The sequence below is a fragment of the Callorhinus ursinus genome, unplaced genomic scaffold (genome assembly GCF_003265705.2).
Source record: "Callorhinus ursinus isolate GAN/ISIS: 27379988/994484 unplaced genomic scaffold, GSC_fseal_2.0 scaffold14, whole genome shotgun sequence".
Classification (NCBI taxonomy): Eukaryota; Metazoa; Chordata; class Mammalia; order Carnivora; family Otariidae; genus Callorhinus; species Callorhinus ursinus.
The window spans coordinates 6,529,922-6,551,223 of NW_027397076.1; the positions used below are offsets into that span (position 1 = coordinate 6,529,922).

The 21,302-nt window shown below is 45.1% G+C and overlaps 1 protein-coding gene across 2 annotated transcripts in view; it reads right to left on the bottom strand.

The window, feature by feature from the left end:
* Positions 1-21,302, bottom strand: part of STAB2 (stabilin 2) — a 145,236-nt gene that overhangs the window by 52,541 nt on the left and 71,393 nt on the right. For both annotated transcript variants that reach the window (XM_073900389.1, XM_073900388.1), the window contains exons 26-38: positions 20,379-20,474; positions 19,217-19,309; positions 17,716-17,763; positions 16,108-16,244; positions 15,563-15,677; positions 13,390-13,467; positions 11,005-11,103; positions 10,809-10,916; positions 8,555-8,686; positions 5,611-5,739; positions 4,475-4,531; positions 3,443-3,538; positions 1,269-1,464 (exon numbers count right to left, since the gene is read on the bottom strand). In XM_073900389.1, the coding sequence (XP_073756490.1) occupies positions 1,269-1,464; positions 3,443-3,538; positions 4,475-4,531; positions 5,611-5,739; positions 8,555-8,686; positions 10,809-10,916; positions 11,005-11,103; positions 13,390-13,467; positions 15,563-15,677; positions 16,108-16,244; positions 17,716-17,763; positions 19,217-19,309; positions 20,379-20,474 (1,384 nt within the window). The remainder of the gene's footprint in view (positions 1-1,268; positions 1,465-3,442; positions 3,539-4,474; positions 4,532-5,610; positions 5,740-8,554; positions 8,687-10,808; positions 10,917-11,004; positions 11,104-13,389; positions 13,468-15,562; positions 15,678-16,107; positions 16,245-17,715; positions 17,764-19,216; positions 19,310-20,378; positions 20,475-21,302) is intronic.

Consider the following 21,302-nt stretch of genomic DNA (forward strand, 5'->3'; position numbering starts at 1 on the left):
AGAGCACCATTGTCCTCAATGGAGGGCTGGATTCACAGGAAGGGCAGGGGGCACAGGAGAAGAGTCGAGTCGGGTCATGATTTGACAGAGACCACAGTTGTGGGACAGTGTAGCACTGTGGCTTGGTGACCGAAGCAGGGTGAGAGTGTCCTCAGCTAAGCTCAGCGGAGGACTCAGGGTCGTGTGCGACGCCCTGGTACGGAAGCATGTTTGTTCCCTAAGGTCTGTCCACTAGGTTTGTATAAACCCGGGATGGCACTGCCTTCTTTAACAACATAGAAAAGCCGATTCCTTTGTTATGCAGCAGTGCTACGCAGCGCCGTGAGCCTCTGAGAACTGGTTAAAAGCCTTGGATGCCTTCCCCCAGGGAAAAGCATTCAGGTTTGGGACTTCGCTAGACTCCATGAAGGTCATCTATGGATCGCAGGTTAGGAAGTCCCGCACAAGTGGAAGCAGAAGATGCTTCCAAATGACAGAAAGAGTCAGCTCTACAGTTGCAACTATGTATTATATGGTCCAATTGTAATGATTCAATTATATACTGGTTTTGTCTGGCTTGGAAAGCTGATGACAAAGCAGTGATAGTCAGGTCCAATTTATGGTTTTTAGTGCAGGGTAGGAAAAAAAAATGCCTTGTTTTCTCATCATGGATTAGGAAATTCCTCCCATGTGCCCTCCTTTGGGCACAAGGTCAGAAAATGCAAACAGATGATGATTTTTGTGAAAACAGCTTAAAGCATGTGGCTTACTGGGAAGGTGAATTAATAATCTTCAGGTAAAGGACTGCATGATTCAAGAGCAAGTCTTTGGAGCCAAGCAAGATATGCATTCAAACCTCAGTTCTGTTTCCCACCAGGTGTGACCTTAAGGGAAGTCATTCAGCTCTGCCTTAATATACTCGTCTATAAAATGGGTACATAATGTTCCTGTGTGGATTAAACCAGATACCGTGCACAAACGGGCATTTCAAACCAGCAAGCAATGTCCAAACCTGAGAGGCTAACCATGAGGAGGATCAGTGTGCACAGGCAAACACAGAAACCTGGTTGGTTGGGGAAGGTCAAGGAACAGGTCCAGTTAGTGATTGAAAATGTTTGGAAAACACTGTTCTATGCAAATTACACAACACAGACATTCTCACAATTCACATGATAATAGAGGTGGGGTTCCAGCCTGGCCCAAGAGCTAGGGCGGAGATGGCCACCCCCCCTACTTTCCCACAGTGGGTGGGGAGGTCATGCTGGGTGGGGAGGGAGGAGGATTCACACCTTGGTCACAGTGGGCGCCGTACTTGCCCTCGGCGCAGGTCTCACAGGCTGTGCCTGCGAAGCCCTCTCCACACTCACACACACCCGTGCCGTTCACTCCGTCCAAGCAGATCCCATTTCCAAAGCAGACGTTCCCGGCTTTCCCAGGGCAGGGCTGGCACTGGGGACCAAAGAAGCCCGCACAGCATTCTCTCGTCTGAAACCGAGGGACAAGGCTGGGCTGGGACGAGGCCCCACCTCCATCTCCGTGGGTTCTGTCCCCGTTGAGGTCTGGAAATCCTGCTGGTGGGGCGGGCTGTGCGCCTGGAGGGCGCCAGGGGCAGGATGCAGTGGGGAGGCAGGAAAGAGGGAAAGGAAAAAGGCAAGCGAGAGACTAGGATGAAGACCATCAGGAAAGGAGGCAGCAGGAACAGAGAAAAGAATAATGCAGGTGGGGACGCCTGGGTGGCTCAGTCGGTTAAGCGTCTGCCTTCGGCTCAGGTCATGATCCCAGGGCTCTGGGATCGAGTCCCGCATCAGGCTCCTTGCTCAGCAGGGAGCCTGCTTCTCCTCTGCCTGCAGCTCCCCCTGCTTGTACCCTTGCTCACTCTCTCGCTCGCTCACGCCCTCTCTCTAACAAATAAATAAAATCTTTAAAAAAAAAAAAAGAATAATGCAGGTGATGCCACTGGGGACCCCGGCCCCTTCCTGGTGTGTTACTCATCCCCATGCTGCTAAGCCAGGAGAGGCCTTTGCAGGGGAAGCCTCGAACATTTTAGAAGTGAGTCTCTTGTAGTTTAGGGAAGCCCTACAGGCTGTGCACTTGGCCTGGGCCTGCCTTTTTTCTTCTTCTTTTTTAAAAAAGTTTTAATTAAATTTTTAATTTTAATTCCAGTATAGTTCACATACAATATATTAGTTGCAGGTATACAATATAGTGATTCAGCAATTCTATATATTATTCATTGCTCATCATGATAAGTGCACTCCTTAATCCACATCACTGATGCTTTTATTCTTTTTTTAAAAAAAAGATTTGTTTATTTATTTGAGAGAGTGAGAGAGAGAGAGAAATTGAGAGCACGGGGCGCTCGCATGCGTGAGTGCATGGGCGGGGAGGAGCCCGGGGGGAGGGAGAAGCAAACTCCCCAGGAGCAGGGAGCTCGATCCCAGGATCCCCAATCATGACCTGGGCTGAAGGCAGAAGCTTAACCCACTGAGCCACCCAGGCGCCCCAGATGGCTCTATTCTTGAGGGCACTAACACACCCATGTCTACATTACTCAGTGCTCAGCACAATAAGTGCAGACACCATCTGTCACCATACAACGTTACTACTTGATTACTGACTATATTCCCTAGCCCGCACTTTTCATCTCTGTCTTATTTTATAACTGGAAGTTTGTACCTCATAATCCCTACCACCTATTTCACTCATCTCCCCTCCTCCCCGCCAACCTCCCCTCTGGCAACCACCAGTTTGTTCTCTGTGTTTAAGAGTCTGGTTTTTTTTTGTTGTTGTTTTTTGGTTTGTTTCTTTGTTCCTTTGTTTTGTTTTTAGGTTCCACATATAGAATTATTGAATCACTGTGTTGTACACGTGAAACGAATATACCATCGTATGTTAATTATACTTCAGTAAAAAATAAATGGATAAGCATGGCTGTGTTCCAATAAAACATTTCTGGATACTGGAAAACAAGACCCCAAAACCCCACAGACTCTTCTGCAGCCCCAAGCTCTGCAGCTTAAGGGCCAAACCACCTTGTTTCTGTGGGACAGGCAGAGGCTATGGCTAGTCTTCTGGGGAAGAGGCAGGACAGGAAGTTATAAAGAAGGTTCCTGCAGATTCCAAAGCAGCCGTGCAGACGTGCACCGTCTCTTTCCTTAGGAAGCTGGCTGTCTCCGTCCCCGTTGTGACAACGAGAAAGTCTTCCTAGGCTCCCAGTCTTTCAGCTTCCTCACCATGCAACTGAATATTGCAGCTTTTCCCCGTTTCCTGACTTCCTGCTGTCCTGAGTTTTCCTGCTACCACTGCTACCTTGCATGACGATGACAATGACAATGAGGATGATGATGAGGAGGAGGAGAGGCAGAAGGAATAGATGTGAAGGCATCTGAAAAGTGTGACATATGATAAAACTGCCCCCACGCTGCTGCAGGAAGTGGAAGGGCGATTCAGTCGTTATACTCACAATGATGGTTTTCACACATTTTGCCCGGCATCCAATGAACAGGGTTCGCTTGCCCATGAAATAAATGGTATAGATACATCTCCTTATCTCTTCACCCTATGAAATAGAAATGATTATATCAGCTTTCGGGTGAGGGAAAAGTTCCAATCTCTAAGGGCAAGTAGGTGGGTGACATATTGCTGTTTCTCCCACTGAAATGTTCTGGAAAGGGAGGGGGTTGGCTTCTTGGAGTTGCTTTGTAGGGGAAGAAGACACAAAACCACAATGTTGGTTGCCAGAACCGAACAGGTGGCAAAATCCAAATTATTATACCTTAAGGTGGTACTCCGTAAAAAGAACTTTTGTCTAGAAAACTAACTCAGGTTTGGAAGAATTGTAGATAAAATTATCCTGTAATAACAAGATTAAACTCTAGTGAGAGAATCAGCATTGGTATCATCAGAAATTCTTATTCGCATGCTTTGAGAGGTGCATAAGCATCTATTTTTTTGTAATGATTGGAACATTATCGGAAGTAGCTTTTGCAATAAATAGCTACAAGAAACATTGGTAATTAATTCAAAGACATGTTTACTTCTCCCAAGTTTGCCATCTGTTTCTTAGAGAGAGTTGTAAGTTCAACTATAAAAGGAAATCAGGCAGGTGAAACTCATCCAGATTGGATGTGGTTTTGGTTATGGAGTCTGCCCTTCTCTGATAAGATTTCTTGCTCTTGTCCTCAACTGGCTTCCAGGACTGAAAGATGTAGAAAGTGAAAAATGCCTTCCTGTATTGTGTATCAACTGATGTGAATCCCAGCTTCTATTTATGTATTAATTAAATTATGCTTTGGTCCAAAAAAAGATTCAAGACTTTAGAAAGATGCACATGTGATGGTAAGATTAAATTAAAACCAAGTACAGGAATTGAGGGCAGTGAAAATGAGGTATGCTTGAAGTTCATTTTCTTTCTTTCATTTTTTTGAGGTTCATTTTCTAATTTGGACATCCTGGAATCTGGAAACTATTTTATCAAAGCAGACAAAATACTTACTAGTTGTTTAGTTCCAAATGGGCAGACTGGCTGCTGGAGACACTTGCCACATTTTCCCTTGGTAAAACACAGAGAGGCAAAGTGAACATTTCACCATTCTTAATTTTAGTGCAAAGTGAGGCTGCAAGTATTTTACAGACCTTGGAGCTGAAGGTTTTAGAATGTAGAATTGAAACTCAGAAAGATATTAGGGAAGTTCATCTGGTCAACCCTTGGGAGCACCTGGGAGCTGAGGACTCAGCGTGGAGATAATATACACTATTATAAAACAATGAGCGCAACTTAAGAATGATGGAAATTTTTAAATGTGACCCATTCCTAGAACAGGAGGAGGCCAATGTGACTAGTTCTTAACTTGGCCCCCACCAGACAGGATAGTGTGGTCGTTCACGGTTCTGGCTCTGGGGCCAGACTGCCTGGATTTGAACTCTTTGTCTGCCACTTTCTAGTTCTGTGAACCTGGGTACATTACTTAACCTCTTTGTGGCTCATTTTCCCCATCTGTAGAATGGGGATAGTAATAGTACTTATTTTGTAGGGTGTTGTGAGGACGGATTAATACATGTAACGTGTATTAACCCATATAAAACCATTATAACAATATAAAATATGTGCAGTGCCTGGCACATAATAAGTGCCCCCAAATGTCAGCAGTTATTACTATTACGGAAAGACCCTACACCATCCCATGGACTGGAGTGAAAACGCTCTGTTACCGAATCCTCTGTTACACCGAAATAATGCAGCTCCCTATTTTCTCTCCCAGTAGACCAGGCTTGGCCAATACCTGCCATAGGTGCACCATAGCCCCCCTCTCTGCGCCTATGTCAGGCGTGGCATGTTTCCCACTGAGGAAGACCATGGCTTGAGGATCCTGCTCAATACAACCCTCCAGGGAAGTTCCCAGGCACCCAAGGTACAATTCATTGCACTGGACTGTGAGCCCACTGAGGGCAGGGATCATGTCTCATTTATCTTTGTAGAGTCAAGTGGATTCTGCTTCTTCATACATCAGAGATGCTCACTCAGTGTGTTTTTGAACCAAATTGAGATGTCCCGATAGATGACCTTTACGCTTAAAAAATTTATAAAAAACGAAACAAACAGGTGCATCATCGGCCTTGGATATAACTTACTTGTACAATAGTAGTGTCGTTATTATCACATCTATTCTTCTGAATTTCCAGAACTTTCCCCAAGCCATGGATCACTCCCTTGTCAGTGGCCGCATTGGTGTAGTTTACTGGGGCCTCATTTACGTAGAGCTGTAAACAGGAGGGTTGAATGTGAGTTTGACTGTAGTGATTTCAAGGGAAATAGCAACGATAGGGATTAGAGCCTCTCACTATCCCAACAGTCTCAGAGATATTCCAGTATTCACCTGGAAGGTAGCACTCCGTAGTGGAAAGAGCTCTTGGGGAGGAGAGTCTAAGTAACAGTCCTGCATCTGGCACCATCTTGTTGTGTGACCTTGGGCCGGTTGCTTTTCCTCTCTGAATCTCAATTTCCTCTTTTGTAAAAGAAGAGGCTGTTCTAGATCATCTCTAAGGTTTCTTTCCACCCCTCACATTAGTTGGTTTATGACTGCTTGAAGAATTCTGAATTATGATTGTTATGTGAGTCCCATCAGCAAAATGGCTCCATGGGGTGTGCTCCCCTGTGCTGTGGACTGGGGGTCCTGGAGGTTTGAATGCCTTCCAAAACCAAGGCATGGAGAAGGAAACTCAATGGCCTTTCAGCACATCTCTATGGTCAGTTTGTAAGCAACCCTTAGAAAGGCCAAGCAACAGGTATTTAAGAATAAAAATAACTAGCATTTTTTAAGTGTTTTTGTTTGTGAAAAGCGTTCCACCAGATAGTATCATTTCCCAGTGTGTGGCAAGTGCTCAGAGGTTCTGCATTATATGCTGCTAACTCAAATTCAACTCTGAGTTGCAATTTGTTTTGTTTTGAATTTTTTAGGGAAGGCTACTTTAATGATTGAGTAATACAAAACAAGTGAATCCATTCATCCATTCATTTAATATAACTAATATAATTGGGAACAAATAGTTCTTTAAAAAATTAGGGAGAGAGGGGCGCCTGGGTGGCTCAGTCGTTAAATGTGTGCCTTCGGCTCAGGTCATGATCCCAGGGTCCTGGGATCGAGCCCCACATCGGGCTCCCTGCTCCGCGGGAAGCCTGCTTCTCCCTCTCCCACTCCCCCTGTTTGTGTTCCCTCTCTCGCTGTGTCTCTCTCTGTCAAATAAATAAATAAAATCTTAAAAAAAATTAAAAAATAAATTAGAGAGAGAGAGAGAGAGAGAGTGTGTGTGTGTATGTGTAGGTGTGAGTTGGGAGAAGGGGGAATCTTTATTGTACTAAGAAAATGTTAAGTTTGTATCCAAAAAGGGTTTAAAAATGATTAATAACATCCCCAAACTCCCCACAACAGCAATATTAAAATGACTCTTTTAAGTGCTGAAATTTGAACTCCCATGGAATGTTAAAATCCCTTATGATTTACTTGGGAGTCAGGTGAATTTCCATTGGGTGTTGAGATAAATCATGGCTGAGCTCCACAGAGGTCTTCTAGCGTCTGTGTAGATTTGGAAAACTAGCAGGGAACCTTACAGGTGCTGTCAAATGGTGGTTGCAGCACAAACTTCCAGAATTCTGAGATACTGAGCTATTTCAAAAATATCAAACTGACATAACTTCTGATGCTATAATACTGTTGATTTGACATTAAAAAAAGTCTGAATCATTTTCTTTGTGAGATGTACCCAGAGAATTATGGGCTGCATTAAAATTTTTATTTGAACACAAGTTTACTGGGTTAGAGAGCTTTTTCATAAAACTCCGTTGTCCTAAGAGAAAGTAAATGGGTTATGGATAAAAGCAAAATCTCGACTGTGAGGTAGAACTGTTTATTGTGAGTTAAAAGCCTCTAGTGTAAAATTGCTCTAGATCAAAGAATTTCCAAACAAATGGAAAATAAACAGGACAGAGTTGAAATTGATTCAACTAACTGCATTAGAAAATTCATCTGTATGTGATGAAGTAAGAAATGATATGGATAAAAACAAAAAAAAAATCTAAGTTCTTTACCAATAAAAAGTTGCCTTACCAGGAAAAATAAGAAAATGTATTTAAAAGGATCTCCTCAAAGTTATTCCATAACAGGTGGGATTATTCACAGGAGTGGGAGGAAAATATTTGGAAGTAAAGAAGAGTTAGGCTCTTATTTTACCCAAGCAGGTTGAAACAAAATGTCCACAAAGCCTCACTTGTGGTTCAATGATGATACCACAGAGAATACTGTTTTAACATTGCACTTTTTAAAAGGACCAAATAATATTAATGCTAAAAAATGTCAGTGATTAAACTTTCTTCCTCTTAACATGTGCTTAGTTTATCTTAAGCAATAATTTGTTTTTATTAATTTTTCTTATGAGAATTTACATGAGTTACACTGTGAGTTTCTTGTTGAATTTTCATAAACCAATCTTCTTCCTTGATGTTTGAAATATGTCATTAGAATTATACTTGAAATACTTTACACATTTAGTCTCATCAATTCTTTTTCATGAATTCTGAACACTGAAATATTTAGTGGTTGTGTGAGATAGATATTGGGATACTGGTGTGGGGGTCAGCTGGTCCTAGGACCTCGGGTCTGTGCGATCAAGCAATCACGACATTTTTCACTCGGCTGCTGGATCCCACATGTCACTTGGCCCCGTGGAGTCAGGGCCACATCCTGGGAGTTGGGTTTTGCGGCCAGGTACCCTTCTATCTTAGAGACTGCTTGGGGACTGTCTGTTGGGTTTGTTAGGATCCAGTGTCAGAGGGCACTTGTGAGTGCTGGAATTCAAATACCATGATCAGTAAAGCCCACACCCATTATCTGAATGCCGGTAACAGGGAGGGTGAGCTGGGGAGCTTGGCAGTCTCTTTGCTTTTTATGGTGAAAGACAGACAACTGTCTTTTGTAGATAAGGCTTAGGAAGCACCAGTGAGATTATTCCAACATGGAAGTGATGACAGATGATAGGAGCTAAGACACTCCCTCCTGGGTTTTAAGTAAAAGGGTCGCACCTGCTCATCGTGGAGAAAGAAGCCGAGGAGGTAGGAAAAGCCCAGCATGGTCTCCCGGTGCATGCCGTGGTGCAGGTCATTCTTTAAGAGTTTCTCCTCCAAGACCACGTGATACCTGAGTACGTCCTCCCCCTGGGCAGCACACAGAAGTGAAAGTCAACCCACAGGTCAGCCAAGCCCCAGTCACTGACTGGGCTGCCCCCAGCATGCCCAGCACTGTGGGAATTACCAGAGCAATAGCTTGTTGAACTGTAAGGTCCTGACCGAGGCATCAGGACGCAGTAGATATTAAATACTAAATCTGAGACACATCACCTCCCACATGGCCAGTCTTCCACGTGGAATGGTCCACAACTCCTGATAGGACCCTAAAACCCGGACTGAGGGCATGAAGCTTAAGGGAGGGTTTCAAAGATGATTTCTTTCAAGAGAAGTGTTATGAAGAGAGAGTCCCCACACCCCAGCCTGCCTTTCACCCCAGGGACCACAAGAGGAGATTTGACGGGATGTTTTGAAGAACGAGATTGGTGGCAGATACGGTGCCCTGTGGGACTGGGGTCGTACTCAGGCCTGAGCAATCTCACTCCACGGATGGCTGGCAGGTTGATCCACTGGGAGGGCAGAGGTGTGTCCCTGCACTGAGACAGGCCACCATTCACAGTGCCGGCTTGGGACAGGAAAGGACATGTGTCCTGTGGGCCAGAGGTGTGGCAAGGTTGCAGAGAACCGGGGCCTTAGGTTCTATCTTAGATAGCGGCCTAGCGGGACAGAGAGGCTTCCCCAGGGGAGAAGCTGGAGGTGGGCTCTGGATGCTTAGGGCCGAGGAGGAGATTGATGACTATAGGGCTAGGGCGCATGCACTCAGGTCAAGAGGACAGCAGTCAGAGACCACAGTGGTGCGTGGGGTCTCTAATGAACCACCAAAGCATCGGGGAGGCAGGAAAAGAATATTTTCCACTGAACGGGTTCACAGGGACTGGGGCAGGGCAGGGGAGACAGGATGAAAGTGATTTCTGACCCCTCCCAGGAGCCCTGCTTGTTTCTCATGTCCGTTACAAAAGTGTAGGACACTGTCCCTGCCTTTATGGACTTTATAAGCTCCTTGGTGAGCTAAGGCCTGCTCACTTGAAAGGACAACTCATCACACCATATAGATGCTGAAGGGCATGCAGATGGTCTGAACTCGGAGACAAGAGAGATTTTCTATTGGCTCGGGTGGTGAGCCAGCTTCCCTGAGGAGGCCAGACTGGACTTGAAGAATGGATGGGGCGATTCTGGAGGTAGTGAAGGCAGAAGGGCAGGCTTTCTGATTGAGGGGGCAGTGTGTGCATGTACGTGTGTTTGTGTGCATGCACACATGTGCACTTGTGGGTCTCTATGTGTGGGTGGATATGAACAAAGGCATCCAACACCCCTTTGGCTTATTTAGGGTCTCTGAGACCATCACTCTGGTTAGATCAGGGGGTTTCTGCAGAGAACAGGTGGGCCCAAGGACGGCTTAGAGGACTTCAAGGGTCTGTCCACATTTTATTAGCGTCTCTGTCTCAGGCACCTTATTTGAAGATATAAGGGAAAATAGTGTGTTTGCTGTGCAAATACAGCTTCAAACATGTCCTCCCATCGTGGGGGCTGGGAGCAGGGCAACCCCGGCTCCTAAGTGAAAATTCTGGAGCCACCACTGAATAGAAGATGAATGGCGGCCAGTTGACGGAGGCCTTAAATACCTGGGCAGGTGTAGCCTGAACTCAGTCCTGCAAGAAATGGGGATCCACCCAAGGGTTTTAAGGCATGGAGTGGCATGACTGGAGCTTTGTATTCTTTGACAAAATCCTTTGACAAATTCGGACTGTCTAGCCCCCGATGTTAGGACTGTCTAGCCCCCGATGTTAGGAATCAGGGAGGACGGAAGTGGGGAGCAGAGGAGAAAGACAGAGATGACCCACTCCCTCCTCATCCCTGCCGCTGGCATCTCAGGGGACCAGGGAGGCCGGGGCGGAGAAGGAGGGTGACCAGGAGGATCCTCCCAGCTTCCTGGGACACCTGCATCCTCGTGTAGGGGCCTGACTGTGTGCTCCCAGGGGTGTGAATGAAACACACGGGCGGAGAAAGTCCCTGCGCAAGTTTACCTTAAGTGTCCGGACACGGACCAGGAAGCTCTGATGAGAGAGTAGAATGGTCCCTGATTGATGGATTGAAAAACGTTGAGTTTGAATGTTCAGAAATAATTTTCCTGGTTATTGTTCCCAATACCTACTAGAGTTGTGACTTTCTTCTCCCGGATGTAATTCTCGATGGCCTCGTTGTTTGGAGCAAACACTGTGTAAGCGTCGGCTGCCTCGATCGCACTGGCCAGGTTATACTGCTGTGGGGGCAAGAGACAAAAACGCGTGAGGGATTCCCCTGTGCAGGTACCCCGAGCCAGCAGGTCGTGCAGCGAACGTGGTACTTACAATGATGTAGCCCCGGAAGATGGAATAGTCGGGCATCTGGTCTAGCCGGGTGAGCAGGTTTGGCAAGGAGACAGATAGGCTTCTTTGGGGAACCAGAACCTAGGAAAGGAAGTCCCCAGATTCTGTTAGCATGTGTCCATAGGACTTGCTGCCCTCCGGTAGGTAGGCTCATGTCACATGACCAGATGCGATGATAAGGACCACTGCTTGTCCACAGAGTGCCTCTGCAAATTTAACAAAGGGCACATTTTCCTCTGACGGTTGGCAACACCAAACGGGGGTGCGTAGCCTGGGGAGTGAAGTGGGCTGGGGGTTAGCCCCACGCCACCCTTGGGACAGGCACGGATATGCAGGGCACGACCAGCACACGTGTTCATGGTGGCCTTAGCAAAGGTGACTACAGTGTCCAAGGGCATGTGTAGGGGGTCCTTAGGGAGCCAGTGCAACCCGGAGGCTAAGCAGAGGACTCGGACCAGTTGGCAGGCATCCAGGAATCTTTTGTGGTCACATCACTTCCTCCTCAATCCAGTTACTTAACCCTGAGGAGCCTTACTCACCTCATTTGTGAAGTGAGGACAGTCGCATTTACTGTCTTAGGGTTGTGGTAAAAATCACACGAGATAATGTGACATGATATATTGTACAGGGCTGGTACCTACGGCGCTGTCAATCATTCTAGTTACCACTATTACTGTGTACGAGACTAGGTGCCAATGCTGACGAGGGACACAGAGACACAGCCCCCGCCCCCCACCAAGGATATGCCATCATGTGGGGGTCCGGGACTATACCATGAGGAAGAACTATCAGTACAAGAGGGCACAGGGTGCCGAATGAGTTCTACACCCCTAAATCCCATGGAACTATAGGGGAGGAAGAAAGGAGTAAAACCAACATTTATTGAGGGAAAGCCTGCTAGGCAGTAGGCACCAAGAGAGAGTGAGAGAGGGTGTTGTTTCGTTCTCCCTGGGGAAGAAAAATGAGGCTCAGAGAGGTTATGTTGCTTGCCTAAGTTCACATAGCTTGCTATGGGCTGGTACCCAGATTCTGTATGCCATCCTTGATGATATGGGCTGCAGGGATCAGGGAAGCCTTCGAGGAGGAGGTGAGACTTGAATTGGCCCCATGATAATAACGATCAGGACAGGAGATGGGTTGAGGGGCCATTGTACTAACAAGGTGTGGCCATCAGAAATGTAAATAAGGAGAGGTAATTTAATGTTTTTTAAAAAGGTTTTTCATAGGTTTTTAGTAGGAAAGCCAGGATTGGAGAAGAAAAATACCCTTGGTAAGTAATGTTCATTTGCATCATAAGAAGTCAGAAATCCAAAATAGTTCCCTGCAAGTGATCACTTGCTCAAAAATGTGGTTTTCCTTAATGTTTCTTGGTAATACAAGGGAATTATAAGGTTTTGTTTTTTTTTTTTTTTGCAAAATAATGCACCCAGGCATCTTACAAATAGCTTCTCTTTTCTGCACAGAAATAATTGACCTTTTCTGTAAATTTAATCAAAAGTGAGTATAGAAGTGGCAAGTGAGGATAATTTTAGTTAAAATGCTATTAGTTAATTGTTTTTTCCAATCTTCTACCTTTCAAAAGTTCGCAATATACCCTAAATTCTAACCTTAATTTTCAATGAAAATCCTAATATAGTAACCTAAAATTATAGGATAGCTTAAAACCCCATTTCCCGCTACACTTTTTTAAAAAAGATTTTATTTATTTATTTGAGAGAGCGAGAATGAGAGAGAGAGCACATGAGAGGGGGGAGGGTCAGAGGGAGAAGCAGACTCCCTGCTGAGCAGGGAGCCCGATGCGGGACTCGGTCCCGGGACTCCAGGATCATGACCTGAGCCGAAGGAGTTGCCTAACCAAAATGGCCCCCCAAGGCGCCCTACCCTTTTTTTTTTTTTTTTCTTTTTCATACCTTTGAATACTGTTGCATTGTGTCTTAGAAGAAAATGAAAATTTCAGAATACTTTTTTTGACCTTTTGCGTTTTTTTCCCTAGGGCTTCCTTATCCTATCTTTTTAGGGTGCAATAATGCAGAAAGGGGAGAGGAAAAATAATACATAACCACTTGCCTCTCTTCCAGCTCTTGATTAAGATGTTCACATAAATCAGAAATATAATATATGTGGGCCACACTTGCCGAATATAGACTGAGTAAGTTAACAAATGAGTCTGACTGGATGTATAGAACCTCTAAGCAGTTTTAACTCATGGAGCACAACACAGGTACTCTTCCGTTAGAGGTAGGTATTTCCACTACCCCCTCGACCCCCAACCCCCACCCCCACCTGCCCCACCAAAGATATGTGCAGGAGAACAAATAAATGAAGTCAGAAGAGATGCTGTACTTGTGGAAGGTTGCAAGCGTGTACCTTGTTGATGATGTGTATCAGACCGTTCGTGGCTGCATTATCACCGTCAACTACAGATGCCCCTTCGATCGTGATATTCTGTAGATGCAAACCACAGTGGGGAGGTGAGTCTCCATAGGGTAGGAGATTCAGGGATTGAAACTATTTCTGGGTTTTATACTTCTCAAGCAGTAGTGACTTTCACACTTCTGACCATGACCCGAAGTTAGAAGTATCTTTAAATTGTGACACACTAGGCATCACACACACACACACACACACACACAATCAAAGTGAAGTGATACTTTCCTCTACTATTTGGGAGGCCCCTGAACACCGAGTCTATTCTTTTCTACTTCATTCAAAGAGTGCTGGTTGAGGCTCACTGATCCTGCAGTCTGAAAAGTCCTGTTGACAGTATTGTGGGTTGCATTTGTCCTCGGTATTCATATGTTGGAGTCCTAACCCCCCATACCTCAGAATGGGACCTTATTTGGAAATAGGGTCTTTACAGAGGTAATCACGTTACAATGAGATCATTGCAGTCAGCCCTATTCCAACATGGCTGGTGTTCTTATAAGAGGAGGAAATGGGACAGAGAGCGTGGTATGGGGAGAACACTGTGTGAGGGTGAAGAAGGTCATCTACAAGCCAAGGAGAGAGCCTGGAACAGCCCCTTTCAATAGCCCTCAGGAGCCAAGCTTGCTCACCCCTTGATCTTGGACCTCTGGCCTCTAGAATGTGAGACAAAATTTTCTGTTGTTTGGACCACTCACTTTGTGGTACCTTGTTATAACAGCCCTAGCAAACTCATATGGACAGTACCTGACTTTCCTGATCAGAATCCAGCTACTTTGCAAAATATTAATTACCCAACCTACACACTCACCAGCCACCAACCAACAACAATACAGCTTGGCTCCACTCTCTCTACTTTCCTTTCTTCTCCCCACCCCTACCCTTTATTTGAAATCCCTCCTGGGACCCTTGGTGCAGAAGGGGACTTGAGTCTCACCCTGACAGCTCCCAAGTCACATCACCAGAGGCCCTGGAGAAAAAATTCCTGGCCACCTTGCACATCTCTTTTGGTTAAAGGGAGATATTTATATCAGACCCAGGAACTCATTAAAAATGTGTCTTTGGTGGTTAACTCCTCCAGGTCAATGGTCCCACTGATTTGTCTCTGACTGCATAGAACCCAGGATAAGGCTGCCCAGGGTGGGTGTTCAGTTCATGCTTGCTAAGAGAATCAGTGATCTAAAACACTGACAGAACATAACCCCATTGTCTGATATAGGTATGTAATGTACTAGAATTAGACCAACAATATGGAAAGAATCCATGGAACTGCATGCAACTCGTTTCTGCTTTCTGCAAAGAATGATCTGATGAGGCACATACGTTCAGGCAGTACTAGGCATAGACCCTTTTCACAGTGCTTGCACTGATGAGTGGGAAGGTAAAAATGTTTAAGAGCAGTAATTCCAAAACATTTTTGACAGTCCACTGATGTAGCAGTTCTCACTTTCCAGTAAAATCTTCATTTTCATCTTGTGCAATTCATAGCAAGAGCTTTCAAACACTGGCCTATGCAGCAAGGCAGCCAAACTTCCCGATGCAAGACTGACTCCAAGTCCGGACACACGGCGGCAAGTGCCAGAAGCTGAGCTTCCACGGGGTTGCAGCTCTTTCTTGTGCGCTGCCCTGACTCCAGCACTTAGTGCCTGGCGCATCGTAGGTGCTCAGTAAAGATTGGTTGACTGACTCTAACTTGACATAAAATTTTAGTAACCTATAATGACTCATTAGTAGGTCATCGGGAACCCGTTTTTAGCTCAGCATATACGAATCGCCACCGTTGTGAAACTGGGCAACCTTTACCCAGAACCATGGAAAGGTTTGCCTTTCTGGATCAGTCTGTGGTCTGTCAAGAAGAGCCTTGTGGCCAAGCTGTGGGTGCAGGACCACATTTCATAGCATCACTACTACAAAGTAACGTGTGTGTGTGTGTGTGTGTGTGTGTGTGTATCAATATATGTTGACAGTTGTTGAGGCTGGGTGATGCCTACGTGGAAGTTCTATTCTTGGTCTGTTTTTGCTCATGTTTGGAAATTTCCATAACACAAACATTAAAAGTGGGCAGTGCAAACACAGATGACACATTTCCACTTAACAGATTACAGCACTCTCTTACCCCATCTGCCTTCGCCAGGTGAAGGAAGTTGCCGGGCAAAGACGTTGCCAGCATGTCCGAAGGTGACAGAGCCTGCAGATCTGCCACTCTGTATGTGCCCAGCAGCATGTGGTATCTAAAGCAACAGTCCAGAAGGGCTATCATGAAATATCAATGCATGAAGGAGTATCATTGAATAGTTAAGAAAATAGGTTCTGGAGCCAGACGACCAGATTCAAACTCTTCCCCTGCAATTATCAGCCATGATGCCTTGGGTTAGTTATGGAATCACCACCCACCTCAGTTTACACATCTGTAAAATAGGTGTAATTTTAATGCCTATCTCATAGGTTGTTGGGAGGGTGAACTGAGTTATACATAAGGTAGTTAGCACAGAGTTAGCTGTCAATAATGTTAACTATTACCATCCTGGGGAAGGAGGTGAGGAATGTTCTAGAACATGCTGAGTTCCATGGATCTCAAGGACCATGTGGCTTCCCTCTACTGAATGTCGTTCACATGGATGCCAGGGAGATAGCAAGAAGAATAAAATACACAATACCTACTTTATTAGGGCTGGAATATTGCTCTTGGACAACCAAAAGGTTTTTTCATCTTGATCCATGTCCTCAATAGCTTGCTGGGAAGGCACGAGGACAGTGAGGTTTGAGGCGGCTGACAGCATGGGGTGTAGAGAAGCATTCTGAATCACAGGAGGGAAAGAAGGTGGGCCTGGCTCACTTTAGAGGTCAAACAGGGTGGACTGAATGCTTAGCAGAGATGACAATTTCCCAGGGGAAGTAATTTCAGGGACATTGGAAGGTTCCTAGGGACCCCTTTCCCAAATCCATCCCACCCACTGGCTGGTGTCTCATATTCTCCTCCGAGACACATTCTTTTTACTTAAATGTGTGAGCTTTGTCAAAAGGCAAATTTTCCCCACCCCCCCCCCCGTCAGACTTTGAATCATTATCAGTCATTTACCCTTTAGTCTAAACAAAGAACCAGAGAATAGTCTTGATGATCCTGTGTGTGGGTGTGTGAACTTTAAGAACCCTTGGCTGCCCTAGGAATAAGGATGGTGGGAAGATTTCAGGAAGCGTTTCAGCATGGGGGACAGACTGGAAGCCTGAAATCAAACTTGACCTACTTTTTGTTCTAACCTAGAGCTAGTTCTGGGTAGACATGGTTCGCTTATGTTTAACAACTGATCCCAGGAAAAACAAACAAAAAGCCCTGGTTTGTAACATTCCCTGATTTCTGTGGTGTATATCCTCCCACCATGGCTGATTTCAAGCTATGAATGTGACAGCATTGAAGGTGAGTTTGGGGAAGATGTGCTCTCGTGCGTTGGGATGAGCTGGGTCCACTACCCCACTGGGCAAGTGTATGCATGTGGATTCGGTCTATACGGAAATCATCATGTGCAATAGGACTCTCAGTCCCTGCTCTTTCATGTGGTGGGGCGGAGAGGCCGCACAGGGAAGCCAATCAGGAGCTGTCCCAGAGTGGTGCTGACCAGGCTCTCTTTATCTTGGCATGTGTCTACTCAAAGGGGATAAACTAGTAGTTGTGATGGCACCTTGGCCCACTCATGCAAAGATGACAGAGATACAGACAAATGGGTATAGTGGGGTTTGGATTCTTCATCATAGAACTTTCCAGGGGAGAGGAAGAAGCTCCTCGGAACATGTTGGGCCAAGAGCTAAGCACCCATGGGTTATCCCAGATTACAACTATAAATCCCAAATCCAACTCGGTGAATTGTAATAATGAATTATGTTGACTTTTTAAAAAGACCTCTCGATGAGTGAAATGATACATATATATTTGAATTGGTTGAAAAGTTGACCCCTCCAGCTTAACCTAGACCAGAAGTTCTTAGCCCTGCTTGCATGTTAGAATCACCTAGGAAGCTTTTAAAATGCACTGACGCCCGGGGTACACTTCTGACCAATCAAGTCAGAGTGTCTGTGGCGGGAGCCTAGGCATGGCTTTTCAAACAGCGCATTCCATGTGATTCCATGTGATTCCAGTGTGGTCAGGGTGGAGGGCCACTGCTCTAGACAATTGCTTTCCCTCCTTCCTACCAACTGCGTTTTCAGTTTTGTGGTATATGCATTCCAAATTTCTAAAATTGTATACATTTCTGAAGTTCCAACAAAGGTACTCACATTTATCCACTGGTTAAATATAGCCGCCGCAGAGAGAAATGACAATTCCTTATTCATGTGGTGCAGGGCGGGGGGGAGGGGTCAAGAGAGAACATGAGAAAAGGCACAACGAATAAGCATAATCACAGCGTGTCTGAGCAGCACGCACTTAGTCTTCCCGGGGCTGGGCTCAGCTCATTTTCCTGACCGACATGAACGGGGGCCAACTAGTTGAATTTCCATGTTGCCAGAGCTGCACAGATCTTTCATGCTTAGCGGCTCCATTATCCTCTCTACTCGAGATAAAGAAGTAATTCCAGAAACTTCAGGTGGAATAACCACCTGAAGCTCTTCCAAGTCAGAATTTAAGGTCAAGTTAAGAATTTAATTTAAGTTTTTAAGGTCATGGCCCCAGGCCCTAGGGAGGGTCACAGAGCTCAATGACAGCCCCCTCTCAGAGCTAACATTGAGTAGTGGTGTGGAATGCAGAGCCAGACCACCCAGGTTTTCATTCTGGTTTGGCCGTTGCTTGATTCCTTAGGCAAGTTACTTGGTCTCTCTGGGCCTCAATGTTCTTGCCTGTAAGATGGGGATAATAAAAGCTCCAACTGACAGGTTGATGTGAAATTTGGAGGAGTTACTGTTTTGAAGTGCTTAGAGTAGAGGCTTGGCATGTGGGACTTGCTCAGGAAGTCTTAGCCACTCTTCTTTTTCATCGTTCCACCGTGGACAGTGGGCACCAGTTTGGAGCGAAGAGAGGGCATACAAAAGGGAAAAGATGACCTCCGCTCTCACACAACTTATACTTGTTTGGGGGAAATTAAGACTCGAAGAGGTACCCACAGCACCAATAGCTCGGTGATGTGTGCAGGTGTGATAAAGGAAGGTCTAGACCTCGAGTTGAAAAAGACTGGGTTCACTTCCTGAGTCTGCCATTTACTGTGTGATCTTGGGTAAGTCACTTAACCTCTCTTGAGAGCTCAAGTCTTATCTGAAAAATGAATATGATGATGCTTTGCTTCTGGGCTTATGAATATTACACGCATTCATATAGGGGAAAGCATTTTAAAATTATTAAACACCATGAGAATGGCAAGAGTTATTGTATGAAAATTTACACCGAGGCAATAAATCTCAGAGTTGTCTCAATTCCTTTTTGAAAGTGGTTGAGGTTATCAAATGAATTAGTAAATAGCTGTCAGATAGTCAGTGAGTAAACCGGCAGGTGCAAGAGCCGAGGTGTGTGAGTAATCCCTTGAAGGGAGGGATTGGTTCAAGGGAGAGGACAGTGCAGGTGGGACCTGAGCTGATGGCAGAAAGAGGGGAGGCTGGGTCCCTGGGACAGGGGAGCCGAGCTGGCAAAGGGACAGCGAGGCTAAGCTGTTGCAAGAAGAGTGAGCAGCTTACTTCCTGTATGATCTCCTGGGGCACATGACTGGCAGCCTAGCTAAGAGCTTTTTTTTTTTTTTTTAGAGTTTTGTGTCTTCATTATTCTGCATAGGAGTTCATTTTGCAGACTTACCACGGCTGCATTTCCATAGCACAGAAGGCCATCTCCTTCATAGCCCTCCTGGCAAACACAACTCCAGAGGCCAGAAGTAAACTGACAGGTTGCCTGATAAAACGGAGATAAAAGAAAGAGTTTGCCTTCCTTACAGAATAGTTGGCTCTGAGTTACATCCGTGAGCCCTCAGGCTCCACTGAAGGTGAGAACTGCAACTTTGGGGTTGAAAAGACGCTGGGAGTGACCCACAGACCCTGCCCTATCCCAAAGAAAGGCTCCTCTCTGTGTTTGCTACAGCTCCCGCTTAATCACAATTAAATGCTTTCTTTTCATCCCTCGCAGATTTAGCATGTAAAAGTACCGGACACACAGTTAATTTGAGTTTCAGATAAACAAGTAAGTTTTAGCATAAGTATGTCCCATGTAATGTTTGGGGCCCACTGGTGAAAGACAATTATCGTATAGTTTCACTCATAAGTGGAACATAAGGAATTAGCATGGAGTGCCACAGCGGAAGGGAGGGAAAACCGAATGGGCAAAAATCAGAGAGGGAGACAAACCTTGAGACTCTGGACTCCGGGAAACAAACTGAGGGTCACAGAAGGGAGGGGGGTGGGGGATGGGGTAACCGGGTGATGGGCATTAAGGAGGGCACGTGTGGTGATGAGCACTGGGTGTTATACGCAAGTAATGGATCGCTGAACGCTACATCAAAAACGAATGATGTACTATGTGCTGGCTAACTGAACGTAATAAAAAAAAAAAAGAATTGCCAGGTTTAACAAATAAAAAATACCAAGTTAAATATGAATTTTAGAGAAGGTCTGGATAATTTTTAGTATAAATTTGTCCTATGTAATTGTTGGAACATACTTGTGCTGAAGGACTGTTATTTATTTGACATTCTGATTTAGCTGGGAAGCCTGTATTTTATCTGGCAATCATACGTTGGTTCTTCCAAGCTTTGGACTGGAGTGACATTTGTAAGAACATTCTGCCTGGGTACTCTCTGGGAGGAGGAGAGAGTTTGTTCATTAGTAGTTCTAGATAAGAAATAAACTAGTCTTCTTTCTTTCTCAAGTAACTTTTTTTTCTTTTTTACACTTGCTCTTAGCCAAAAGGCCGAGAAGCGATTTTTTTTTCTTTTTTAAGTAAGGATAAAAGAAATGAAGTAACTCACCAGTGGATGACATTTCCCAGTTTGTTCCAAGCATGAAGTTACTGCTTCACAATCAATCCCATTTCCTCGAAATCCTTCCTTGCACTCACACTCATTCTATAATTCCAAGAACAAAAGGGATTATTGAAAACAATTGCCTTTCAAGCCTCTCATCACATGGCCTGAAAAATGAGCCACGGAAATCATAGTTGTTTGGCCTTCTGAGTTAATGTCTTTCGTTTGTTACACTTCAGATTCCAGAGCTGTTGCTCCACACATTCTGTGTTACATTTCATCTGAGAGTTCCCTGGTACTTTCTTTTTGAACTCATTATCCCAGAAGTGCCATACGTGATACAAGACAACCCATGAAGTTGTGGGAAGAAAGGAATAGAATTTCTACTTAAGAATTTTTATCTTTAACAATATAAGTATCATTTGCTATGTGTGCTTTATAAGATAAATGTGTGTATCTTTTTTTTTTTAGAGATTTTATTTATTTATTTGACACACAGAGAGAGATAACGAGAACAGGAACACAAGCAGGGGGAGTGGGAGAGGAAGAAGCAGGCTCTCCGCGGAGCAGGGAGCCCAAAGCGGGGCTCGATCCAAGGGCCCTGGGATCATGACCTGAGCTGAAGGCAGACGCTTAACCGACTGAGCCACCCAGGCTCTGGTAAATGTGTGTATCTTAGATGCAAGTATGTGTATACAGAAACACCTGTATACATCTTTATGCGGCAGGGCAAGACCTTATAAACATGGTTGTTTAATCCTTTCCACTTGGTATTGGGGTAGCACCTCCCTGTACCCCCAACCCTGACATGTTGAGCCAAACACGGTTTGTCTTTTTACATAAATATTCATGGTAATTAGGATTCCTGCCTAATATCTAAAAGTTCTCAAGCCAACTAGTAACTACTGAGGGCAATCCTAGATATGGTCT